General features: G+C 39.1%; 1 protein-coding gene across 10 annotated transcripts in view; it reads right to left on the bottom strand.

Annotated features, from left to right (window-relative positions):
• SYNJ1 (synaptojanin 1) overlaps nucleotides 1–21855 on the bottom strand; it is a 91148-nt gene that overhangs the window by 26228 nt on the left and 43065 nt on the right. For 6 of the 10 annotated variants that reach the window (XM_040484029.1, XM_040484032.1, XM_040484031.1 and 3 more), the window contains exons 12-21: nucleotides 19502–19667; nucleotides 16994–17017; nucleotides 14116–14307; nucleotides 11870–11954; nucleotides 7029–7169; nucleotides 6560–6752; nucleotides 6124–6282; nucleotides 4807–4963; nucleotides 4073–4190; nucleotides 3757–3972 (exon numbers count right to left, since the gene is read on the bottom strand). In XM_040484029.1, coding sequence (XP_040339963.1) covers nucleotides 3757–3972; nucleotides 4073–4190; nucleotides 4807–4963; nucleotides 6124–6282; nucleotides 6560–6752; nucleotides 7029–7169; nucleotides 11870–11954; nucleotides 14116–14307; nucleotides 16994–17017; nucleotides 19502–19667 — 1451 coding nt within the window. The remainder of the gene's footprint in view (nucleotides 1–3756; nucleotides 3973–4072; nucleotides 4191–4806; nucleotides 4964–6123; nucleotides 6283–6559; nucleotides 6753–7028; nucleotides 7170–11869; nucleotides 11955–14115; nucleotides 14308–16993; nucleotides 17018–19501; nucleotides 19668–21855) is intronic. The other 4 variants (XM_040484036.1, XM_040484039.1, XM_040484030.1 and 1 more) reach the window with 2 other exon arrangements.

Raw genomic sequence — 21855 nt, 5'->3', positions numbered from 1 at the left:
CCCCGACTCCAAACATTTACAATAGCCCCCCCCTCCTTATCCATGGAAGATACATTCCAAGACCCCCAAAGGATGTCTGCAACTGCAGATTGTACCAAACCCTATCCATACTGTTTTTTCCTCTACCTACATACCTACAATAAAGTTTAACTTATAAATCAGGCACAGTGAGAAATTAACAACATGAATAAAATAGAACAATCGTAACAAAATACTGTAATAAAAGTTATGTGAATGTGGTCTCTCTCTCAAAATATCTTATTGTACTGTCCTCACCCTTTATCTTGTGAGGATGGGAGATGATAAAATGCCTGCGTGATGAGATGAAGTGAGGTGAGTGATGTAGGCACTGTCATGTAACATGAGGCTACTAGTGACCTTCTGATGCTACATCAGGAGGAGGGTCATCTGCCTCCAGACCACAGCTGACCTCAGGTAACCGAACCCATGGATAAGGGGGGGGGGGGGTCTACTGTGTTTGTTTTTTGACAGTGGTACCAAAGCATTTGTGGTCATATGGCAGTGCTAATTTCTTGATTCTACCCTTAATTAGCAATGTGTTCCTTATGGATGTTTAACTTAACAAGAGATTTTGGTTTTAATATCCATGTATATATAATATCCATGTGTGTGTATATATATATGTGTGTATATATATGTGTGTATATATATGTGTGTATATATATGTGTGTATATATATATATGTATGTATATATGTATATATACATACACACACACACATACGTATATGTAGGTCTTTGAGAAGCTGCATTTTCTTCCTATTTTCACCCACTAGGGTAAAAACGTCTAGATTTTCCCCCCAATTAATATAAGTACCTAAATTTGTCCTATTCACATTTCCAGGGAATGTCTTATTTACATATAAAGGACTTCAGTCACTCCTAAACCATAGTCTTATTCTAGAACAAAAGGTAATGATCAATTTAGCCTTACTGGCGACAGTAGTCCTCTCCTTGTGTACTTCCATTGTCTGCTTTTTCTATTCTAATTTGGTTGCCTGAAGGTGTGTGACAACCAGAATATTCCACCTGTGGAGGCATGCATGGTTTTATAATGTTAGGGTAATACCTTGTTTTGTTACCAATACTTTTTCTAAAGATGACAAGCACTTGGGGGAAAGCTTCTGGCTCCAATTTAACACCAAGTTCCTTCAAGGCTGTTTTTTCTTTAATGTTAATTGATTTTTGACAGAGAGGGAGACAGAGCATGAGCGGGGGAGGGGCAGAGAGTGAGTGAGGAAGACACAGAATCCGAAGCAGGCTCCAGGCTCCCAGCTGTCAGCATAGAGCTGGACACAGGGCTCAAACTCAGACCGTGAGATCATGACCTGAGCCGAAGTTGGATGCTCAATTGACTGAGCCACCCAGACGCCCCGCTTCAAGACTGAATTATAAAGACAGGTCCTTTTCCTGTCTCAGAGTCCTTCACCCTTTATTCTCTCTAGCCCAGTTCCATAATTTGCATTTGCTCACGAGGACACTTACCTGCTCCTAGGCTGCCCACATCAGGCTCCTGGTAACTTGGCTTTCTATACTTGGCCAAGCTTTTTGTCGTCTGTAAATCTGGAGATTTCACTATAATATATACTTCCGAATGCCTTAGGATTTTAGAAATTTTTTTGTTTTGTTTTAAAGCTTTGGGGTAGATCTTTGTTAGAAGATCTGAGGGAAATATAAATGCAATTTCTTCTGTATCTGCTCATTTACTCTCTGAAAGGACTCCAGGTTTCTTCCGCATGCTTCTTGCTCTACAGAAGCACACTATCTTCAATCTGTGGACTAGGCCACCCAGTACAGAGATGTGTCCACCAAATATCTACAAAACATACCTAACTGAGTAGATGCAAAGCACAGAAAGGAGTCAAGTCCCTTCTGTATGAAATTCAAACACACGCAGTCTTTCAGAACTGCTGGACACTTGGGAAAGAACATGTTTTTTAAACAAGGGAAGAAGCATCTGGTTCTGCAAAAGGCAGATGGGTAAGTCAATAATAGAAACGAAGACTGGACTGGATGACTCCTGACTGATCTGATTGTGCTGCCTTCTCTGTTAGTTGGAAATCAAATGTACTTAAAATTACTTAAGGGGCACCTGGGTGGCGCAGTCGGTTAAGCGTCCGACTTCAGCCAGGTCACGATCTCGCGCTCCGTTGAGTTCGAGCCCCACGTCGGGCTCTGGGCTGATGGCTCGGAGCCTGGAGCCTGTTTCCGATTCTGTGTCTCCCTCTCTCTCTGCCCCTCCCCCGTTCATGCTCTGTCTCTCTCTGTCCCAAAAATAAATAAACGTTGAAAAAAAAATTTTTTTTTAAATTACTTAAAACATCAAATTTCTTAAACTAAGGGAGGAAAAGTCACTCTGCTTTACTCCTAACTCTCCTTAAAAAAATAAAACAGTGTGGGGCGCCTGGGTGGCTCAGTCAGTGGGGCATCCGCCATTGGCTCAGGTCATGATCTCACGGTTTGTGGGTTTGAGCCCCGAGTCGGGCTCTGTGCTGACAGCTCAGCCTGGAGCCTGCTTCTGATTCTGTGTCTCCCTGTCTGTCTGTTCCACCCCTGGCTCATTCTCCTTCTCATTCTCTTTCTCTCTCTCAAAAATAAGTAAACATTGAAAAATATATATATATATATGTAAAATAAAACAGTGATCACAGCTTCATTTTGCCATAGGGCTTTGTTATACATTGTATGATATATATAACCACACCTAAATGTGCACATATTTAAAAAAAAATTTTTTTAGGGGCACATGGGTGGCTCAGTCGGTTAAGCGTCCGACTTCGGCTCAGGTCATGATCTCGCGGTCTGTGAGTTCAAGCCCCGCATCAGGCTCTGGGCTGACAGCTCAGAGCCTGGAGCCTGTTTCGGATTCTGTGTCTCCCTCTCTCTCTGACCCTCCCCTGCTCATGCTCTGTCTCTCTCTGTCTCAAAAATAAATAAATGTTTAAAAAAAAATTTTTTTTAATGTTTATTCAGTTTTGAGAGACACAGAGAGACAGAGTGTGAATGGGGAAAGGGAAGAGAGAGAGGGAGACACAGAATTTGAAGCAGGATCCAGCCTCTGAGCTGTCAGCACGGAGCCCGATGCGGGGCTCGAACTCACCAACTGTGAGATCATGACCTGAGCCGATGTCAGACGCTTAACCGACTAAGCCACCCAGGCGTCCCAAAGTGCACATATTTTTTGTTCATCAATTGTTCATAAAAACTTTCACTATTCAGCTTTAAACTCTATAAACGTAATTCAGTTTCAAAACCTATGAACTCTCTGAAATAACATTTCTATAGTATGACTTGCCTGTAATTTGGAAATAAAAATACAGCTGACCCTCAGACAACACAGTTTTGAACTGCACAGGTCACCTTATACATGGATTTTTCTCGACACAGTACAGTACCGTAAATGTATGTCTTCTTGCTTATGACTTCATAACGCCATTGTCCTTCCTCTAGCTGACTTTATTGTAAGTATAGAAGACATATACCACATAAGATATGTGTTAGTTGACGGTTTCCATTATTGGTAAGGCTTCTAGTCAACAGTAGGCTATTGGTAGTCTTTGGGGACTCAGAGCTTCTAAGTGGATTTTGGACTGCATGGCGGTCAGTGTGCCTAATTCCCACATTATTCAAGGGTCTACTGTACTCAAATGCTGTTCAAACAATAGAAAGGTAATTTCTAATGTAGAAAACATCTATGAGTCATGAGCTGCTTTTTGGCAATAAATATTTTACTCACCTTATGAGTATAACTTCACCAAAATCTGTGAACTGCTGCAGAAGCTCATCGATCAAAGCATCATCGAAAAAATTATTTTCTGGGACAGAACTTTTGATTGAGACCATTACTGTCCCATCTGGTGGACCTTGAACTGCAATCACCTCTTTATAAATGTTTTGCCTCTCTTCGGCTTCAACTTCAAATATATCTATATCAATCAGGGCAACGACAGGCCTTAAGGCATAAAGGGAGATGGATGTGTTAGAAATGTTTACTAAAGGATGGATTTCAAGTAAATTTTAAGCACGGTTAGAAATACCAAGACTGTTTAAACCTGTGGTCAGAAGTCTTTAGCTCGGCTCTTCCGTAGTGCAGCAAAGTGCCAGGAGTCCACGTGTAGAGGATTTTGCTTCCATCTTGAAAACTAGCATTTAGAAGATCTAAATCTTCAGCTGCAGTCAGAATGAAACAAAAACAAAAATAAAACCACAGGCGCGTGACAGATCATGGGGAGCAAGGAGCAAGCTTCTTCGCTTTACTGGCTTCAGTTGTCTGAGGCTGGGATCCCTGATACACTTGTTAATCGGCAGGAAGTCCAGATACCTTTAAGTTAGAAAGGTGTTTTGGTTGAATTATCACTTTATGCTTTACTTAGTAAAAATTAAGATAAGGCTTTATTTCTGAGAGTACTTAAAAGCCAAATAGTGTTTCATAAGTAATTCAACAGACAAGTAGCTGTTCATAATATTTACAAACCATATTGGTTATTCAAATTAAAAACCTTCGTTAGCACTCAATTGAAATTTTCATTGAAATTTCATAAAAATGAAATTTCCTCACTTCTCTTTATATGGAATTATGGAAAGAAAATACACTAAAAAATTAAATTATTATAAGCAAGTCTGAGAATATTTTAAAAACTGTTTCATATTTAAATTTTATTTATTCTATTCTAGCAAACCTTTGTTGAAAAACAAAACAGCCCTCCTCCCTTGATATTTGTATCATTCCCTTCTTCCTCATAAAATTTGCATTAGCTCATTTAAATGAAGAAGTCCATTTCCCAACCTGATCTATCAAAAGGCCATTTCCTTCTTCTCCAGAGGACACGGTCTGTCCACGCAGGGGTGCGGCACTTTTCACTGGTGTCATAGTCGTCAGAAAACAAATCGTATTTGTATGTTGGAGCAAAGGTAACTTTTCCTTCTAAAAATCCTCTAAAAATCTAAAATAAACATATAAAGTAAGTTATTAGAAAACAAGTTCTGTTTTCATTCAGGCAGCCATTCACTACATGTCTACTATATGCTGGAGATTCACACAAAATCTGTGTCCATCAGATGAACACTTCTAACTGAATGGAAAAAATGGTAAGAAAAAATAACCTGGGACTTGTTCATGCCACTTGTTTGACCTCTGATTAAGCAAAGTACAAAAATGTGAATAAGGGAACTCTACCAGACCTTTAAGCTACAAAAACCAAAACTATGACAGATTTTAGAAATCATATATATAGTCTGATGTCTTACTCTCAAATGAGGCAAAAAGGCCTAAAATGCGAAGTGGGGCCCAAAGTGTTAGAATTTAAGTCAGATGATCACGAAGGCATGATATCAAGTGGCCTTAATCACCTCTTACTTAAAAAAAAATATTGGGTGCCTGGGTGGTTCAGTCGGTTGGGCGTCTGACTTTGGCTCAAATCATGATCTTGCCGTCTGTGAGTTCGAGCCCCACGTCGGGCTCTGTGCGGACAGCTCAGGGCCTGGAGCCTGCTTCAGATTCTGTCTCCCTCTCTCTCTGTCCCTCCCCTGCTCATTCTCTCTCTCTCACTTTCTATCAAAATAAGTAAACATTAAAAAAACAGTAGCTTTGAAGACTAAGATTCTAAATTCACTATTACTCAAAAAGAAAGAATCAAAAATGTATTCTCTTCTACTTGAAAGAGAGTCTTGGGGCGCCTGGGTGGCTCAGTCGGTTAAGCGTCTGACTTCACCTCAGGTCATGATCTTGTGGTTCCTGAGTTCGAGCCCCACGTCAGGCTCTGTGCCAACGGCTCTGGGCCTGCTTCAGGTTCTGTGTCTTCCTCTCTTCCTACCCTTCCCCTGCTTGCACTCTATCTCATCTCTCTCTCTCAAAAATAAATAAACATTAAAAAAAAAAAAGTGAGTCTTACAGAGACTTAATATATTTTTCCTCCTGGGAGTTATTATGAATCTTCCTTTTTTCTTTTCTGTCTTTAAGGAAAGGTAATTCTGTATCTATTAAACTAGAGATACGTAGTTAAGTATAGACTCCAAGGGATTTTAAAAAAGGCAACACTGTGAGTGAGGAAAGCATGTTTCATAACAAAAGATCCTCTTCTTCTCAATGCAAGTATGTGTATACCTGTCCAGCATTTTTCTGATTGATAAGCTGATCTCCTGCTATAAGAGAATCCCAATTTTGCTGTCTTATGAGCTCTTTCACTTCTTCATTAGGGAGATCAATGCGATAGTTGAAATCACCACACCAAAATACGTAGTCGTGGGAAAACAGCATCCTTCCCTGGAGGCAAGGAGAAGCATTTTAGATCTAAACGGTCAATATGAAACATGTTTTACCACTATTTCTTTGCCTCAGATACGCTCGCCGCTCCCCCGCCCCCGCCAGCCAGGCCCTGTTTATCTGGCCCCAGACTAAGAACACACGAAGCATCTATTTAGGTGAAAATCGTTGATGTTTCTAAGAAGTATCTTAAATTTTCAAAAGCTGACAGAGAATTTGGAGCAAGTTAAAGTGCACCCTGTAGCTTCATCTTCAAGAACAAGCAGTATGAGCTCACCATTGGAAAACTCAACTTTCGCGCTATTTCTACAAAATCTTCGTTTCTTTCTTTGACTTGGGACTGGCCCGCAGCAAAGTGGCTACAGACGAAGCAGAGGCTGGTTGTATGCAGCAGCATCCGTATCGCAACGGCCCCCTTGTTTCCAGTGGCGCCTCCCATTCCGGTCTTCACGGTGTCGACCGCAACGTCCCTTTAAAACAAAGGACTCTGAGTCCAAGATCCGAGCTGCCAACACAGTTCTGTGCGCATAAGACATTAGGAAGGTCTAGGACACAAACGTACAGCTGTAGTTCAAGGACAAGGCTGTGAGCCGGTGTGACGGAATGACCGGTGACTCTTTCATCAAAAACACATTTAAGAACAAGATGCATGAGTAACTGTTTCCCTGAAGCAACACACATTCCAGGTCTTTTTCTGGCTACTCGAGGGTGGGAAAGAGCCTGCGTACAGCGCCCTGGTCACTGACCTGATGAAGGGAGCGTGTTGGGGTCTGATAAAAACAAACAGGCAGACGCCCACCAACTGCTCAGAAGCCAGCAGCACATACTTGTTGTCTCTGGAGATGGTCTTCTGCAGTTCCACAGCCCAGAGCTTTTGGTTTGTTGTGCTACCAGAAAACATTACAAAGGGAATCTTTTAAAAGATAAGGACAAAATAGCCTATTTTACAAGACAACTGTCAATTACATCTTTATATACCCAAATCTAGTAATTCTACCAACAGTCCCGAAATCCACACCAACACTGACATCTTTATGTAAGCTGTTTTTGTTTCCTTTAAAAAGAAAAGCCTGAAATTTAGCCAAAAGATCGCCACACTTCCAAGTCTATTACTCTTTCACAAAGAAAACCTGAGCTTACTTATGAAACGAGTGCTCACCATTTGAGTAATCTCAAGCTGTACTTTTTCCTCTACCTATTACCTAGCTTCAACAATTATCAACATTTTGCCATTTTTTTCTTCCAACCCCCTCCCCCACTGTGTGTGTGTGTGTGTGTGTGTGTGTGCGCGCGCGCACGCACGTGCGCACGCGTGGACCTAGAATGTGTTAAACCAAATCCCAAGACACACGCCATTTCACCCATACATACTTCACTACACATCATCTAAAGTAATGGGCATTTTTATTTTCACATAATCACGATGTCATCATCACACAATTCCTTAACACTATCAGTTCGTATTTAAATTTCCCTAATTATCTAAAAAAATGTCTTCTCGTGGTTGATTTCTTTAAAAGAGGATCCATATAGGGCCCACACATTGCATTTGCTTGTTATATCTCTTGAATCTTTGATAGTCCCTCAACCCTCCCCACCTCATCCCCTTTCAAATACTATTTATTTTTTAAAGAAGTTGGGCCATTTGCCGTAAACTGTTCAACAGTCTGGATTTGACAGATGTGTCTTCATAGTATCTTCACTTGTCCCTCTAACTCTCATATTTACTTTACACTGGTTAATGCAGAAGCTTAAGAAACTCATTTAAAGTTATTTATTTGTTTTGGCAAAAATAACCTCATGGTTAGTGCAGTCAGACTTGCATCAAAGCAGAAGTACATAATCTCTGTGCTGTGACACGGGATCCACTGTTCAGACTGTGGCAATCTAATCAACTCTTTTTTTTTTTTTTTTAATGTTTATTTATTTTTGAGAGAGAGAGAGAGAGAGAGAGAGAGAGAGTGAGTGCAAATGGGGGAGGGGCAGAGAGAGAGAGGGAGACACAGAATCTGGAACAGGCTCCAGGCTCCTAGGTGTCAGCACAAAGCCCGACATGGGGCCTGAACTCACCAACTGTGAGATCATGACCCAAGCCGAAGTCGGACGCTTAACCAACTGAGCCATCCAGGTGCCCCTCTAATCAAGTCTTTATAATGAAAAGTCCCCCCGTTAATCCTTCTAAGGTTTTAGCATCTACCGATCATTGCCATTATTTCATCAGGGGTTGCGTGATGTTGATGTTATAATTTCAGCATTCCATAGGCATTTGTAGTTAAGTTAGAATTCCTCTATAAAGAATTTTTCTCAACTATTTTCTCTGAAATACAGTTCATACAAAGAAGGTAGCATAAATGCTGAAGTCTTTATAAATTTTCAGTGTAGTAAGTTTGAGCCTCCGAAGAACCCCCAACAAACTCTAAAGGAGAGCCAAAGAGTGTCTCTCATAGTTCCAGGTCACACACACGATAAGTGGTAAGCCTGAACATGACACCACGCCCATTTATCTAATCTAACACCGCCACACCACCTCCAAAATACAAAGCCAGCACATGGATTCTCTACCTACCAGAATCCCCCCACCGCAACTCGGATTCTGAAAAGAGAATGATGGCTTTTCATCTCCTTATCCAGCTTACTTCTCAGGTCATCTTCTAGTGAACCCTACCCTGATCATTCATTCAAGCCGCCCCCCAGCCCCGCAACTCCACGTGCCTGATGCCCTCTACCTCTGTTTATTTTCTGGTCCATTTACCGTCTTCTATCACACCACATACAAGCATACCTTGTCTTATTGTGATTTGCTTGCTTATGCTTCCCAGATACTCTGTTTTTGACAGACTGAGGCTCTGTGGCAACCCTGTGTCAAGCAGGCCTATCAGTGTCATTTTTCCAACAGCACTTGCTTACTTCATGTCTCCATATCACATTCTGATAATTCTAATAACGTTTCACACTTTTTCATTTTCATTATATTTGTTACAGTGATCTGCGGTCAATGATTATGACCAGCCGGAAGCTCATATGATGATTAGCATTTTTTAGCAGTGAAGTACTTTTTACTTAAGATGTGTACATTGTCTATTACACATAATGTTATTATTGCACAGTCTGTTATAGGGTAATCTTAACTTTTGTATGCACGGAGAAGCCAAAAAAGTCATTTGACTAGATTTGTTGCCATATCTGCTTGACTGCAGTGGTCTGGAACTGAACCCACAGTATCTCCGAGGCATGCCGGTAATTTACATGTTACAATTACTGTAACTAGAATAGAAGGTTCATGAAGGTAGGGATTTTTGTTTTATTCATTAATGTATCTTTAGCACCTTAGCATGCCAGTAATTTACATGTTACAATTACTGTAACTAGAATAGAAGGTTCATGAAGGTAGGGATTTTTGTTTTATTCATTAATGTATCTTTAGCACCTCGAGTAGGTGCTCAACAGATACTGGTTAAAGAAATGAAATAATCACCAGTTTACTAAGGAATAATTTGATTAAACTCTAGACAGATAATCAATTGAACAATTTGGTACCAGGAACAATAAGAGTATGCTCTATTTTAAAACCTGAATATGTATTTTCAGGAAAGAGATTCAAATCAGCAAAATGAATGCAGTTGCGTTTCTCTTCTACTTCCCTGAGTGAATGTTATTTACTTAAAGCTAAGGAAAGGGGCGCCTGAGTGGCTCGGTCGGTTAAGCATCCGACCTTGGCTCATGAGGGTCGTGATTTCACAATTCGTGGGTTTGAGCCCCACGTCGGGCTCTGTGCTGACAGCTCAGAGCCTGGAACCTGCTTCGGATTCTGTGTCTCCCTCTCTCTCTGCTCCTCCCTGCTCACATGCTGTCTCTCTCTCAAAAATAAATAAAGATTTTAAAAAAAAATTAAAAAAATAAAGCTAAGGAAAAAAATGTCATTTGCAAGATCGATGACTATCTCATACTATTTCAGCTCATAATTTTACTCTGAAAATCTTTTTAAAAATGTCACAAAAGATGGGCAATTGCTCAACTTTAAAAGCAAGCATACTTTCTTAAAATAAAACACTTAAGCTTTAAGTTCCATTTAAGTAATTTGCATTTGTAATAAGGCTTCAGAACAGCAGTTCTCAAAGTGTGGTCTGGGAACACCTCTGGGACTCGCCCAAACCCATGAGGTCAAAACTATCTTTATAATACTAAGACCTTTTTTTGCCTTTTGCACGATGTGGATGGATATTTGCACAATGGTGCAAAAGTAACAATGAGTAAAATGGCTGACGTCTTCACATGAATCCAGCACCGAACTGTACTAGGATGATTCATTAGTCTTTACCGCCATGTACTAGGAGTTAAAAAAAATGCCATTTCACATAAGAATATCTCTGTTGAAGCAGGAAATGTTATTAATCGTTTTCTAAATGTCATTAATCTGATCAAAGCTCAATCCTTAAGTCATATCTGTGATGAACAGGAAATATGCACAAGGCCCATTCTGCTTCATATTGAAGTGTGATGTTTGGAGAAGCACTTGGTTGTTTGAGCAGAGAGCTGAACTGCTACCATTTTTCACGGAAAACCATTTTTATTTGAAAGGACTAATGACAGACAGACTATGGTTCTTCAGACTTGGGTTATCTGACAAACATTCTTTTAAATGAACCTGCCTTTTAAGGGAAACAACCAATAGTATTTATTTCCAATGATTACATTTGAGTTTTCAAGCAAAAATGAAAGTTTTGGAAAATGTGTATCTGCTACTGAGAACTTAATAGCTTCCAAACATTTGAAGAATTTGCTGATGAGATCAGTAATGAGGCTAATCAATATCATGCATTGATATAATGAAATGTGCCAAGATTTGGAAGATCGACATAACTCAGTGAACTAATATTTTCAAAATGACCAATACATGATGTTTCAAAATCACGCAAGGATAAAAAAATAGACCAATGAATTCTTGTATAATAGAGCACAAATAGTTCATTGCTATGGTTTCAGATTCCATAAGGTTAGTCCAGATTCCTGAACTAACCTTTAAGGAACTGCTTGTTGAGCTTTGGTGTAGTATCAGAGAAGAAATCTCAAAAGGCTATAAAATTCTTTCCATTTCCAACTACGTTATTTATGTGATTTTCTTCATCTACTTCAAGCAAAACAACACATTGTAACTGACTAATACAGAAGTAGATGTGAGAATTCAGTTGTTTGAAGCCAGAAATGAAAAGATGTGCAAAACTACACTCAAAGCCAACCTTCTCAGGACGCTTTTGTTTTGGAAAATAACTACTTTTCAGGAAAAAAATGTATTATTTATGCTAACATGTAATAGGCTTATTGTTTTTTAAAGAATTAAATGTTTTGAAATTTTCATTTTTAAATTTCTAATGTACTATCTAGAGATATAACCCACATGAACAAAAATTCTTTAAGATTTTCAACATTTTTAAGAGTGTAGAAAGATCCTAAGACCAGAGAGGTTGAGAATTCTATTTTACAGTTTAAAAAGCACCTGTACGTATATTATCCCAATCTATCTTTGTAACAACTACTTAGTTATCTGCCTTCCATGTCCCTCAACTAGAAAATGACCTTACCGGCTTACCTTGCATTCACAATGTTTCCAGCATTCAACTCTACCATTTCTTCAAAACCAATTGCGAATATATCAGTTGGCTTACTTCTTTTATCTACAATTAAGCATCCAAGAAAAACTGTTAAAAATATAGCTTTAGTCAAACGGCACCTGCCCCCACCCAGTCCAACTAAGATCAATGCCAGACCTCATAAAGTCCATTTCTGTGTTTTATGTTTAACCAACTTCAAATTGTAGGCAAAACCAACGAATGGGACAAAATTACTTTAAATTTAGCTTCCATTCAGGCCTCCTAAGTTTTCTTCTTTAAGACTGTTATTTCTGGGGCGCCTGGGTGGCGCAGTCGGTTAAGCGTCCGACTTCAGCCAGGTCACGATCTCGCGGTCCGTGAGTTCGAGCCCCGCGTCGGGCTCTGGGCTGATGGCTCAGAGCCTGGACCCTGTTTCTGATTCTGTGTCTCCCTCTCTCTCTGCCCCTCCCCCGTTCATGCTCTGTCTCTCTCTGTCCCAAAAAAATAAATAAACGTTTAAAAAAAAAAAAAAAGACTTATTTCTGAAGATCCTTCAGTCCTTTCAGAAATCGTTTTGAAAGAACTCTTGCTAAACTGCACATGGGCATCAGAGAAGCAAGCCACTTTGCAAAAGCTGAAGAGAATAAAAGGGGGAGTAAAGGGATTCTTCAGAAAAGGCACAAAGTGACTGAGAAATCATCTCCAATTAAAAGGTAACACACAGGAATTTTCACATTCAAATTTGAAAACTAGAGGCTTGACCTTTTTACTATGTCCTACGTGGAAGAATCCAAGAAAATTAAAAGAGATGCAGGGGTTAAGATGTACCCCTCTGTTCCAGCCATTAGCTCTCTCCTAATAGACAAGGACGAAAAGAGAACAGAAGCTACTTGAGATAAGCGGCCCAGGGGGACTTGGGTGGCCAAGGACTCAGAAAGGAGAAGTAGCTAGAAAGGGCCTATAAATAGTATTAGACTGAGAAAAATAACAAAAATATTTATTGACTGCTATTACGTGCAAGGATTATACATGCATCAACTCGTTTACCACGCACTTTAGAAGACAGATTATTTTTACCCTTTAGTACAGACAAGACACTGAGGCTTTGGAGAACCTAAGCAACTTGCCCAAATTCCCAGACAAGCCACAGTGTGACCCAGTGATGCTGGACCCAAACTGCCTGAGTTCAAATCCTGACTTGCCATTACCAATCAGGCTGCGTGAGCCTGGGCAGGTTGCCTCCCTTACTGTGACTCAGTTTCCTCATCTGTGGAATTGGAATAATAATAGTATCTGTGCAGTAGGTCTGTTACAGGAAATAAATGAATAGATGTAAAGTACTTAGAGAACTATAGTGTTAGCTGCTACTCTAATATTATCACTACTACAACAACAACTATAATTTCAAGGTAGGCTCAATGTAAGTGAAAAAGATCATTTCAATAAAAGTCTGGGGAAAACCTTAGGGTCTGAGATGTGACTGATTAGAGATAACTAAAAAAAGAAAATCTGCATCTCACATTTTTTCCTATGCACTTTTTTTTTTAAAGTTTATTTATTTTTGAGAACGAGAGAGAAGACAGCACTGACCAGGGAGAGCTCAACGTGGGCTCACAAACCATGAGATCATGACCCGGGCTGAAATCAAGAGTCAAGATGCTTAACTGACTGGGTCACCCAGGTACCCCTGCACTTCGCTTTTATTCATGATACATGCTAGATGTGTACTATTTTAGAAAGGAATTCAAAGTGACTTTAAAACAAAGAAGAAGGCCCCACATTCATAATCCTAATTAAAATCTTAAAAGCATCATCAGCTCAGTGCTTGGTCCGGGCTGTTAAGAGCTTGGTGGCCGAATGACGACCCAGGTTTTATAAAGAAAAATCCGTACCGCTAAATTATCAAGTGCCAACACGTGTTACAACAAGTTTTGAAAGATTTTTCTTAATCTACCCTGAATATTTCTTACCTGCTTAGTTAAACAGCGAACTAGATTTGAAAAATGGAACATCCTAGGTTTAAAAAATTACCACTCACAAAATAAGCTTGCTGTGTGTCAGTTTAAAAGAATAAAAACAGAACTAGTTTTTCTTCCTTGTGTAGTTACCTTTAAAGGTCTGGCCTTCATACTTATAAAGCCAAGTTTCTTTTTGAGAGTAAGGCATATTATGAAGTGTTACATTTGTTTGATAGATTAGTAAGTCACAGGATTTATTAGGTGAATCCCTGTTACAAAAAGCAAACCTTGAAACTCCTGGATGCCAGCTAACTTGGGCGCGTCAAGAAGCCAGTCGGTGAGCGTCTGATTCTTAAAAGCTATGCTGCGAAACTGCTTCCCACCATTCACGTTCCAGGTTCCAACACATACCCGAATTTTCTTGGGCTTTGAATACTTGTAGAAATTCTCACACATGCTCTTTAGTACTTTGGAAGATGCTAATCAAAAACAAAACACCACAGAGTTTTAGGTGCGGGCAACCACTTTTAGAAATCGATTTTTATACCTGAGAAACGAAGCAGGGCAAGGACAATTGGCAGCAGCAGCATAAACAAGCATAAGATACATGCACAGTCCAGCACAATGCAAGTAACCAACACAATTTTTGAAAACAACGGGCACTTGATACAATAGCCGAAGTAAAAATTATTGCGGCAACATACAGCATGCAGAACAGTTCTTTTTCCATGAAGGGGTACATCATCTTATAATGTACAAAACTAGAGATTATACATTTTTAGGGACATAGCAATTGACTTTCGTATAACTTTAGTTTGAAGGCTGGTGAAAAGATAAACCTTATTTCCAAACAAAAAGATTTAAGACCATTTACATTTAAGCTTCTAACTACTGACAGGTGGTTTGAGAAGGAATGGCTCCCGGACAAAAATACTAATTATGGACGATAACGAGATGTCGGAGAGTGAAGTCACTACGAGATCCCTCCCAACTCACGCAGACAGAGGCTGCAGTCCGCAACAATGGCCTGCAAGGCCTGACACAATCCACATTGCCATTCTGCCCTCATCTGCTACCTCTTCCCTGTTCACTCGCCACTCAGCTGCTGACTCCCTGCTGTCTCCCTAAGATGCCAGCCTGCTCCCACAAGGCCTCTGCACGGACCGTTTCCAAAGCCCGAGACCTTCTTCCCTCACCTCCTCCCAGTGAGGCTTTTCCTGACCATCTTACTAGAATTTGCATTGTCCCTAACCTTCCGTATCCTTTCCTCGTTTTATTTTTCTCTATAGCATTTGTCACCATTTACAAACTCTGTGTTTATTTACTTATCCCGTAACTGTCTGTCTCCCCTCTCAAGAACGGAAGCTCCTGAGGACAGAAATGGTGGTCTCTTTTGCTTACTACATTATCTCCAGTGACTAGAACAGTGTCTGGGACACAGTAGGTGCTCGACACATCACTGTTAAATGAATGCTCAATACATTTGGGCCCTCAGTCTCTTACGTGCATACTTTTTGACCACCATCTAGCTTCCTTCTCAATCACACTTCTCTTTGGTTAAATTTTTGGCACTTAACGTGGCTAGAACCTTAATAGGACCTCAATCTAAAAACCGAATAAACACTTACTTGGCAACTAACTGGCAAGAGGAAAAGGAAATCACAATGATTCTCACCTTTTAATACACGATTTGATTATTATTTATTGTTTTAGGGTACCAAGATACACAAGAGAATTAGAGTAAAAAGGCAGATTATGGTATCACAAGGAAAACAGTGTGACCCGTGAATCTCCTGAGGGAACTGCTGATGTGGATAAGGTCATGCCTGCTGCTCCCAGGAGCAGACACGCAGATTTGTAGCCCTCTTCCTATTTGATGTGACTACTCGTATAAGGTGTCAGGTGGTAATGAAAGCACATGGTTTGTTCTGGTCTGTTGGTGCGGTTAACTGGAAGCTGGCCGTACCTAACGCATCATTCTCCATGACATGGTCTTTGTAAGTGAAATCACTGCCACTGTTCCTACTATGAAAACAGCCTCTGTGATCCACTCTATATCAAAATACAAGTTCTATCGTGATTTAACAGCCTAAAATACTCAGCAAGACAAATAATGAATTGTGTGAAAACATGCGGCCATGTTGTGTGAATTAAGTCAGATCAGTTTATAAATGGAATAAAAAGTTGTAAAAATTTTCTAGCTTATTCTTAACTGGTTGGCACCTCAATGTGCAGAAATGAGCCCGTGTTCAAACAGATGTCCATTCCCAAATGCCATATCGTTTCAGAAAATGGATTTCATTACATAACTCAAAATACATCCAAGTACCCTCCTCTTCCAAACTTTTCACAAAAATAACCAATAGTTTCTCAAAACGTTCAGAACAGTAACTAAGCAAAACAAATCTTAAGATACCAAATCTTCAGTAAAAGGAAGAAAAGATGTCTTTTTCCGATAAATTTCTGGCAAGAAATTTTGCCGTTTGGCCGTTTTTGTTCCTTTTGCCACATGTCCGTGTTTAAGGACAAGTTCATAAACCTTGTCCAGAAAATGAAGGCACAGGATTCTTACGAATAGGAAAGGCAAGAAAAATAACGATCTTTAGGTCCGAATCACTTACTCTAACTTTGTTACTAATTTTGACGCTTTTTAAAAGAGTTCAGATCACATTTTAGTGCGTGTCTTACAGTTACAGAAAGTATTTCATCTACAGTATGAAAAAATAAGTCATTGTTTTTCAAATACTATGTGTGAGAAACACTGCTGATAGATATCACAGGTAGTACTCTGAAATTAATCCAAAATAGTCACACTGGGGTTTTTACCATTAGCCTAGTAAAAGTAAGGTATAATACTAACAATGTGTGTTCATTGAAATATAAAGGTGAAATTAAAACTGGATGAGCTCTATTTAATTAGAATTAAGCATTTACTAGAAGAAGACAGGCAGCATTATGTATTTTCTCCTAAACGAAGTACTTTGTTTTCTCAAACTTAAACATTTTTTTCTCAGATTCAAACAAGGTATTAATTTATCCTATTAGAAACTGAGGGCAAAATAAGAGAAAGTTTCCATTTATACGGCTTTGTCGATTTACAATATCAACTTCAGAAAAATAAAGACAAATTTGCTTTTATTTACAGATTGGTTTTCTATACTGTACCTGACTGTAATGTCTGTTCAGAAACTATGGATGCATCAAGAAGAAAACAAAGAATCATTAGTAAAACAACAAGTTACAATTAAAATCTAGAGTGTTATGACAATACATTCTAAGATGGCCTCGCTTTTTTCTTTTACATCAATTTGATTATTTTTTCTGAGGGCTATAAGACACCAGAGATTAAAAATAAGTGACAATACCTGACGCAAACCGTCTGCATCTATGAAAAATCCTACAGTGACTCAGTGATGTCCAGAGTGTCACAATCAGGAGGTCCTTGGCCTGTTTTTCAAGCTGCTCCTGTGTGTGTGTGTGTGTGTGTGTGTGTGTGTGTGTGCGCACCCACATACGTGTGAGAGACAATATGAATCTAGAAACCCAAGGGGTTAGAGGGTATTGAACACATGAGGACCCTAATATACATCTTCTAGTATTCTTTCTGGGACTCGGCTGATTAAGTACAATCAGTTCAGTTGTAACAAAACATACGCATTCCACAAAAATCACCATGCAGTGCAAAACCGTACAGATTCCCATAGCCACAGAGCTTATGGGGAAAATGGGGTTAGGGGACAACACTCCCAAATTTTAGCAGTGACACTCCAAAACAGATGAGACCCTAGTAAAAACAGTAGTACGGTTTCAGATGTTAAATGGCTTGAGGTGTCTGAATACTCCTTAAATATGGCACTTCGTCATGAAAAAAGACCTGAAGTTTGCTTGTAGAAGTGGGCAGGAGGAGAATGGCAGCTGACAGGTAAGCCGACCCTTTGAACACACGGGTTTGAACTGCACAGGCCCACCTATACGTGAATTCCTTTTTGGTAAATACAGTACTCCAAACATATTTTCTCTTCCTTAACACTTTACTTGACTGTAAGATTATAGTACATAATACACATAACATACAAATTATGTGTTAATCAACTGTTTATGTAAGTCTTCTGGTCTACAGGTTATTGGTAGGTGAGTTTTTGAGGAATTAGAAGCTATACATGGATTTTTGACTGTGGGGGGGTGAGTGTCCCTGCCCCTGTGTTGTTCCAGGGTCAACTGTAGTTGTGAATGATGGAAGAAGGGTCTTCTGGAATTGGGATGGAAATTTGTAACACCAGGTGTGAACGGGTATGTCTCATAACACATCTGGTGAATGGAAGCAGAGAAAGGTCTGAAGTGTATGCACATGTGTGTGCGTGTTTTGTGTATTTCTACCCGTCTCAGTTCTGCCGGGTGAGACCATGCATAAAGGAATGCAGAACTGGCATTATGCTCAAAATGTTCCCTAACAGAGCGTCCACGGTGGAACAAATTCCCATTCTCAGAACAAGCATTCGAGCAGAACTGACTGTACTTTTTTTTTAGGCGCTTTTGACACACAGTAACATGTGCAGGCAACTAAGAAAACTGATAATCAGGTTTGGGAATTCTTAAGCTCCTCGCTTCTCCTTTTCTTTCCTTCAGTTGCTTACTTTCAACTGTTGCTTAGCAATGCCTCCATATCAAAGAAGGCATAGGTGGAAGGAAGTGGCAAGATGCAAATCAGCCAAGTCTCTAGTGCTGGGAGCCAGGAAGAAAGCCTGAAGTTAAAAGTGGTAGCTAAGATCAGACTTTGGTTTTTTAGAGCTCTAGTAGGCCTCAGTCCCCGGGGCCTAGATCCCCAAGGAGCCAACTGTACCCAACTACCCACAGCACCATGCACAATTCTGAAAGAATCCACGATAACCTAGTTGACCAAGTAATTATCCAAGAATACATTATTTGATGAGGAACAATTTCTCTTAACACGCACAGGGAAACTGTAAGGTTTGGTTGGGGATAACAGAAGTAAAAATGTTCAGAGTGCTAAAAAAAAAAAGTGAAGACAGAAAAAATACGGAATTAAGGAAGTCAATTCATTAAGTTCTACAGTGCATGTTGAGTTTTCCCATGATGATGCTAAATACACACACACTGACAGGAGCTCAACTTCTTTGGATTTTAATAAAAGACTCCGTGAAAGTTAAAAAGCCACCCTGAAAGCCATATATTTATGTCTCATATTAAATAGTGTCTAAAAATAAGCAATATTCTAAATTATTATCTAATATGATTTAATGCTCATTCAAACAATAGCAAGGTAAGGGAAGACCAAGTTATAGAAATTTGGGGTTGGAAATTAGCAAAATCACTAATATAGGCACTGTTTTTCTGAATAAAGCAACTGTTGTCTACATAACTAGGTAGTGAATGCTCTATTCAAAGCACTAGCTGAATATTCTATGAAATCCTGCCTTGCATGGGCCTCATTTTAGAGCTTAGTAATACCACTGATGATAAAACATTTCCAAAGAGATGAACTTCCTTTAGAGAATGCAATTTTTAAAAATTACTTCGATGGAAATTCCTCCACAAACTGTTTTAATCAGCTTGATCTAAAAAATGTTTATGTAAATAAATTTACAGTTACTCCTTGGACTATTAGAAGGGATATAAATAACATAAAGTAATCAAAATACAAAGTACGCATACCGCGCAAACTTCCGGTAGTTAAAAGTGCTCGAGCTTTGTCAGCTAAGTCACTATTTAGAGTATTTCCCAGTAGTAGAACATCTATGGCCTCTTGCTTGGAGCTGTCAAAGAAGTTATTCTGAATCGTTCTAGTAACAGAACGAGCACCATCTTTTAACTTTCCAGCCTGTTGGGGAAGAAAAGAGCATGGATTTTTGTTCCAAATATCGTTGATTTTATTCAGTAGGCATTTTGAAAGTTTAAATCAGTTTTATCTGACCTTACTGCAATAAAAAGGACCTAATCATTCTACTTTGAGTATCAAATCATCATATCAAAATGGCTCAAGATGTCTTTGTTTCTTTTCCTTCTGGATAACAGTTCTGCACAAAAACGTGGAAAAAGCTCAGTACCACAAACGCATTCACTAATAACATCAAGAGCAGTAAATGTCTAACGTTGCTTACGAGAAAGGAAATGAAGTGACATGTACTTACTTAAAACAAGGAAATTACTTCCTACATTGTAACCTATAGCACTAAGGATGGGACTGGGGGTGGGGGGGGGGCCGCAGGGGAGATCAAGGAAGATGCGGTCCACTCACATGCTCTTAGAAAAACTTCCAAGTACTTCGACAGTAGAAAAATAACGTGTAGAAAAATAAGACTGGAATCGCTCCTCAATAACTTATACTAGTAGTTAAAACTAAAACTGAACCTAAGAATGAAGGGTTGGCCTAAAAAGAAATTTATAATCATAGTTCATAAATAAATACTAAATGTGAACTACAGTTCGTATATCTTAGCTCATTTTATTGCCGATGTAAATACAAATCATAAAAATAATAAACTCAGGCCAATTCCTCCAGTGAGTTGATTATAACTTCTTTTTTAGTATCGCTGACACACAACGTTACGTTAGTTTGTGTCGCACACCACGGTGATTAGATAACTCTATAAATTGAGCTGTGCTCACCACCAGTGTGGCTAACCATCTGTCACCATGCAACACTACTGCAATACCATTGACTATATTCCCTATGCTGTGCCTTTCATTCCCGTGACGTATTCCCATAACCGGAAGCCTGCATTTCCTGATCGTAACTTTTAATGAGCACATAGTTTACTTAGGCGTGTTAGTTACCATGAAGATTTCTTTTGATCTTACAGATCTGGATGACTGTTGAAAAAACAAAACAAAACACCAAACTCTGGCCTTTAAAAAAAAACCCTTTCATTTGCAATATGTAATTTTCATCCCTTATAGAAGTGACGGTAATTTGAAAATTAAAATGTTATTTTCTTCCATGTGATGACATATACAAATGACAGTATTTGAAAAGACACTCACCATTCATATTATCAGGCAATTAACCAAAAGGAACCCAGAGAAAGGAAAAGAAAGAGCAGTTCAGATGTTAGATCTTAGTTCAGTTCAGACTAGTATACTTAATACATGAGAATTCGCATCTATTAGTTAGAGACACAAGACCACTGAAAATATACATAAGCTCTGTACACATACTGTCTTGGCTGCTGCAGAAACAAAAAGGAAGAGCATTAAAGAATATTTTAAGCAGCTCTTGTAGAGAATCGAGTTTTAACAGTAAGAATTATATTCTCTTTTTTAAAGGAGTACTAAAGGAGGTTTAACAATTTCAGGTTTTCAAAAAGAGGGACCATTTAAGAAGTAAATATTTGTCAATGTCAACAAAATCATTTGTGACAGGTAAGGCCAATAACTGAACAGAGACAGACATGCCATTTTAGGAGACACAGAAGAGGAGGAAGAAGGTTTGGAAAAAAAGACTTAGAGATGATGAGTGGTCTTCAAAGAATTTCAGCTGCTGTACTGTAGGGGTGGCAGAATTATAAAAATGGCAAATGCCCTTATTTTCTATTCCTGAGGTAATCTGAAGAATTGTAGAGACTTAAAATGTTAATAAAATCCAACTGAAAACAGGAGCCTTAAAAAGTCACTATTTAAGTATATAAAATAATGAAAAGTATCTCGAGTGTGTTTCCAAAGTCTCTTAATAAGTGCCAAACACTAGAGTAGGAAGCAGTCTATTGATAATGCCAGATATTAAAAAGCAATGAGGAGGCACAGAATTATGAGGAAGCCCATCTCTCACACTTGTGTACATTGTGACAGCCTCCTTTTCAAGGTAAGATAAGTACAAGAATGAAAACTCAATAATCAAGCCTTAAAGGTACTGGGCTCATAATAAGTGTGGCATAAATCGTCCACCGATTTATTCATCCCACCAGTATTTGTCACAATCCTATTAAATGGTAGGCACTATATCAAGTGCTGGGAACACAAAGCCAAATGACAGAGGACCCCTTATTAGGAGGACTAGGACTTTTAAAAAT

This window comes from Herpailurus yagouaroundi, unplaced genomic scaffold (genome assembly GCF_014898765.1).
Source record: "Herpailurus yagouaroundi ecotype Mexico unplaced genomic scaffold, PumYag 162, whole genome shotgun sequence".
Taxonomy (NCBI): Eukaryota; Metazoa; Chordata; class Mammalia; order Carnivora; family Felidae; genus Herpailurus; species Herpailurus yagouaroundi.
This window is presented reverse-complemented; position numbering and strand designations above follow the sequence as displayed.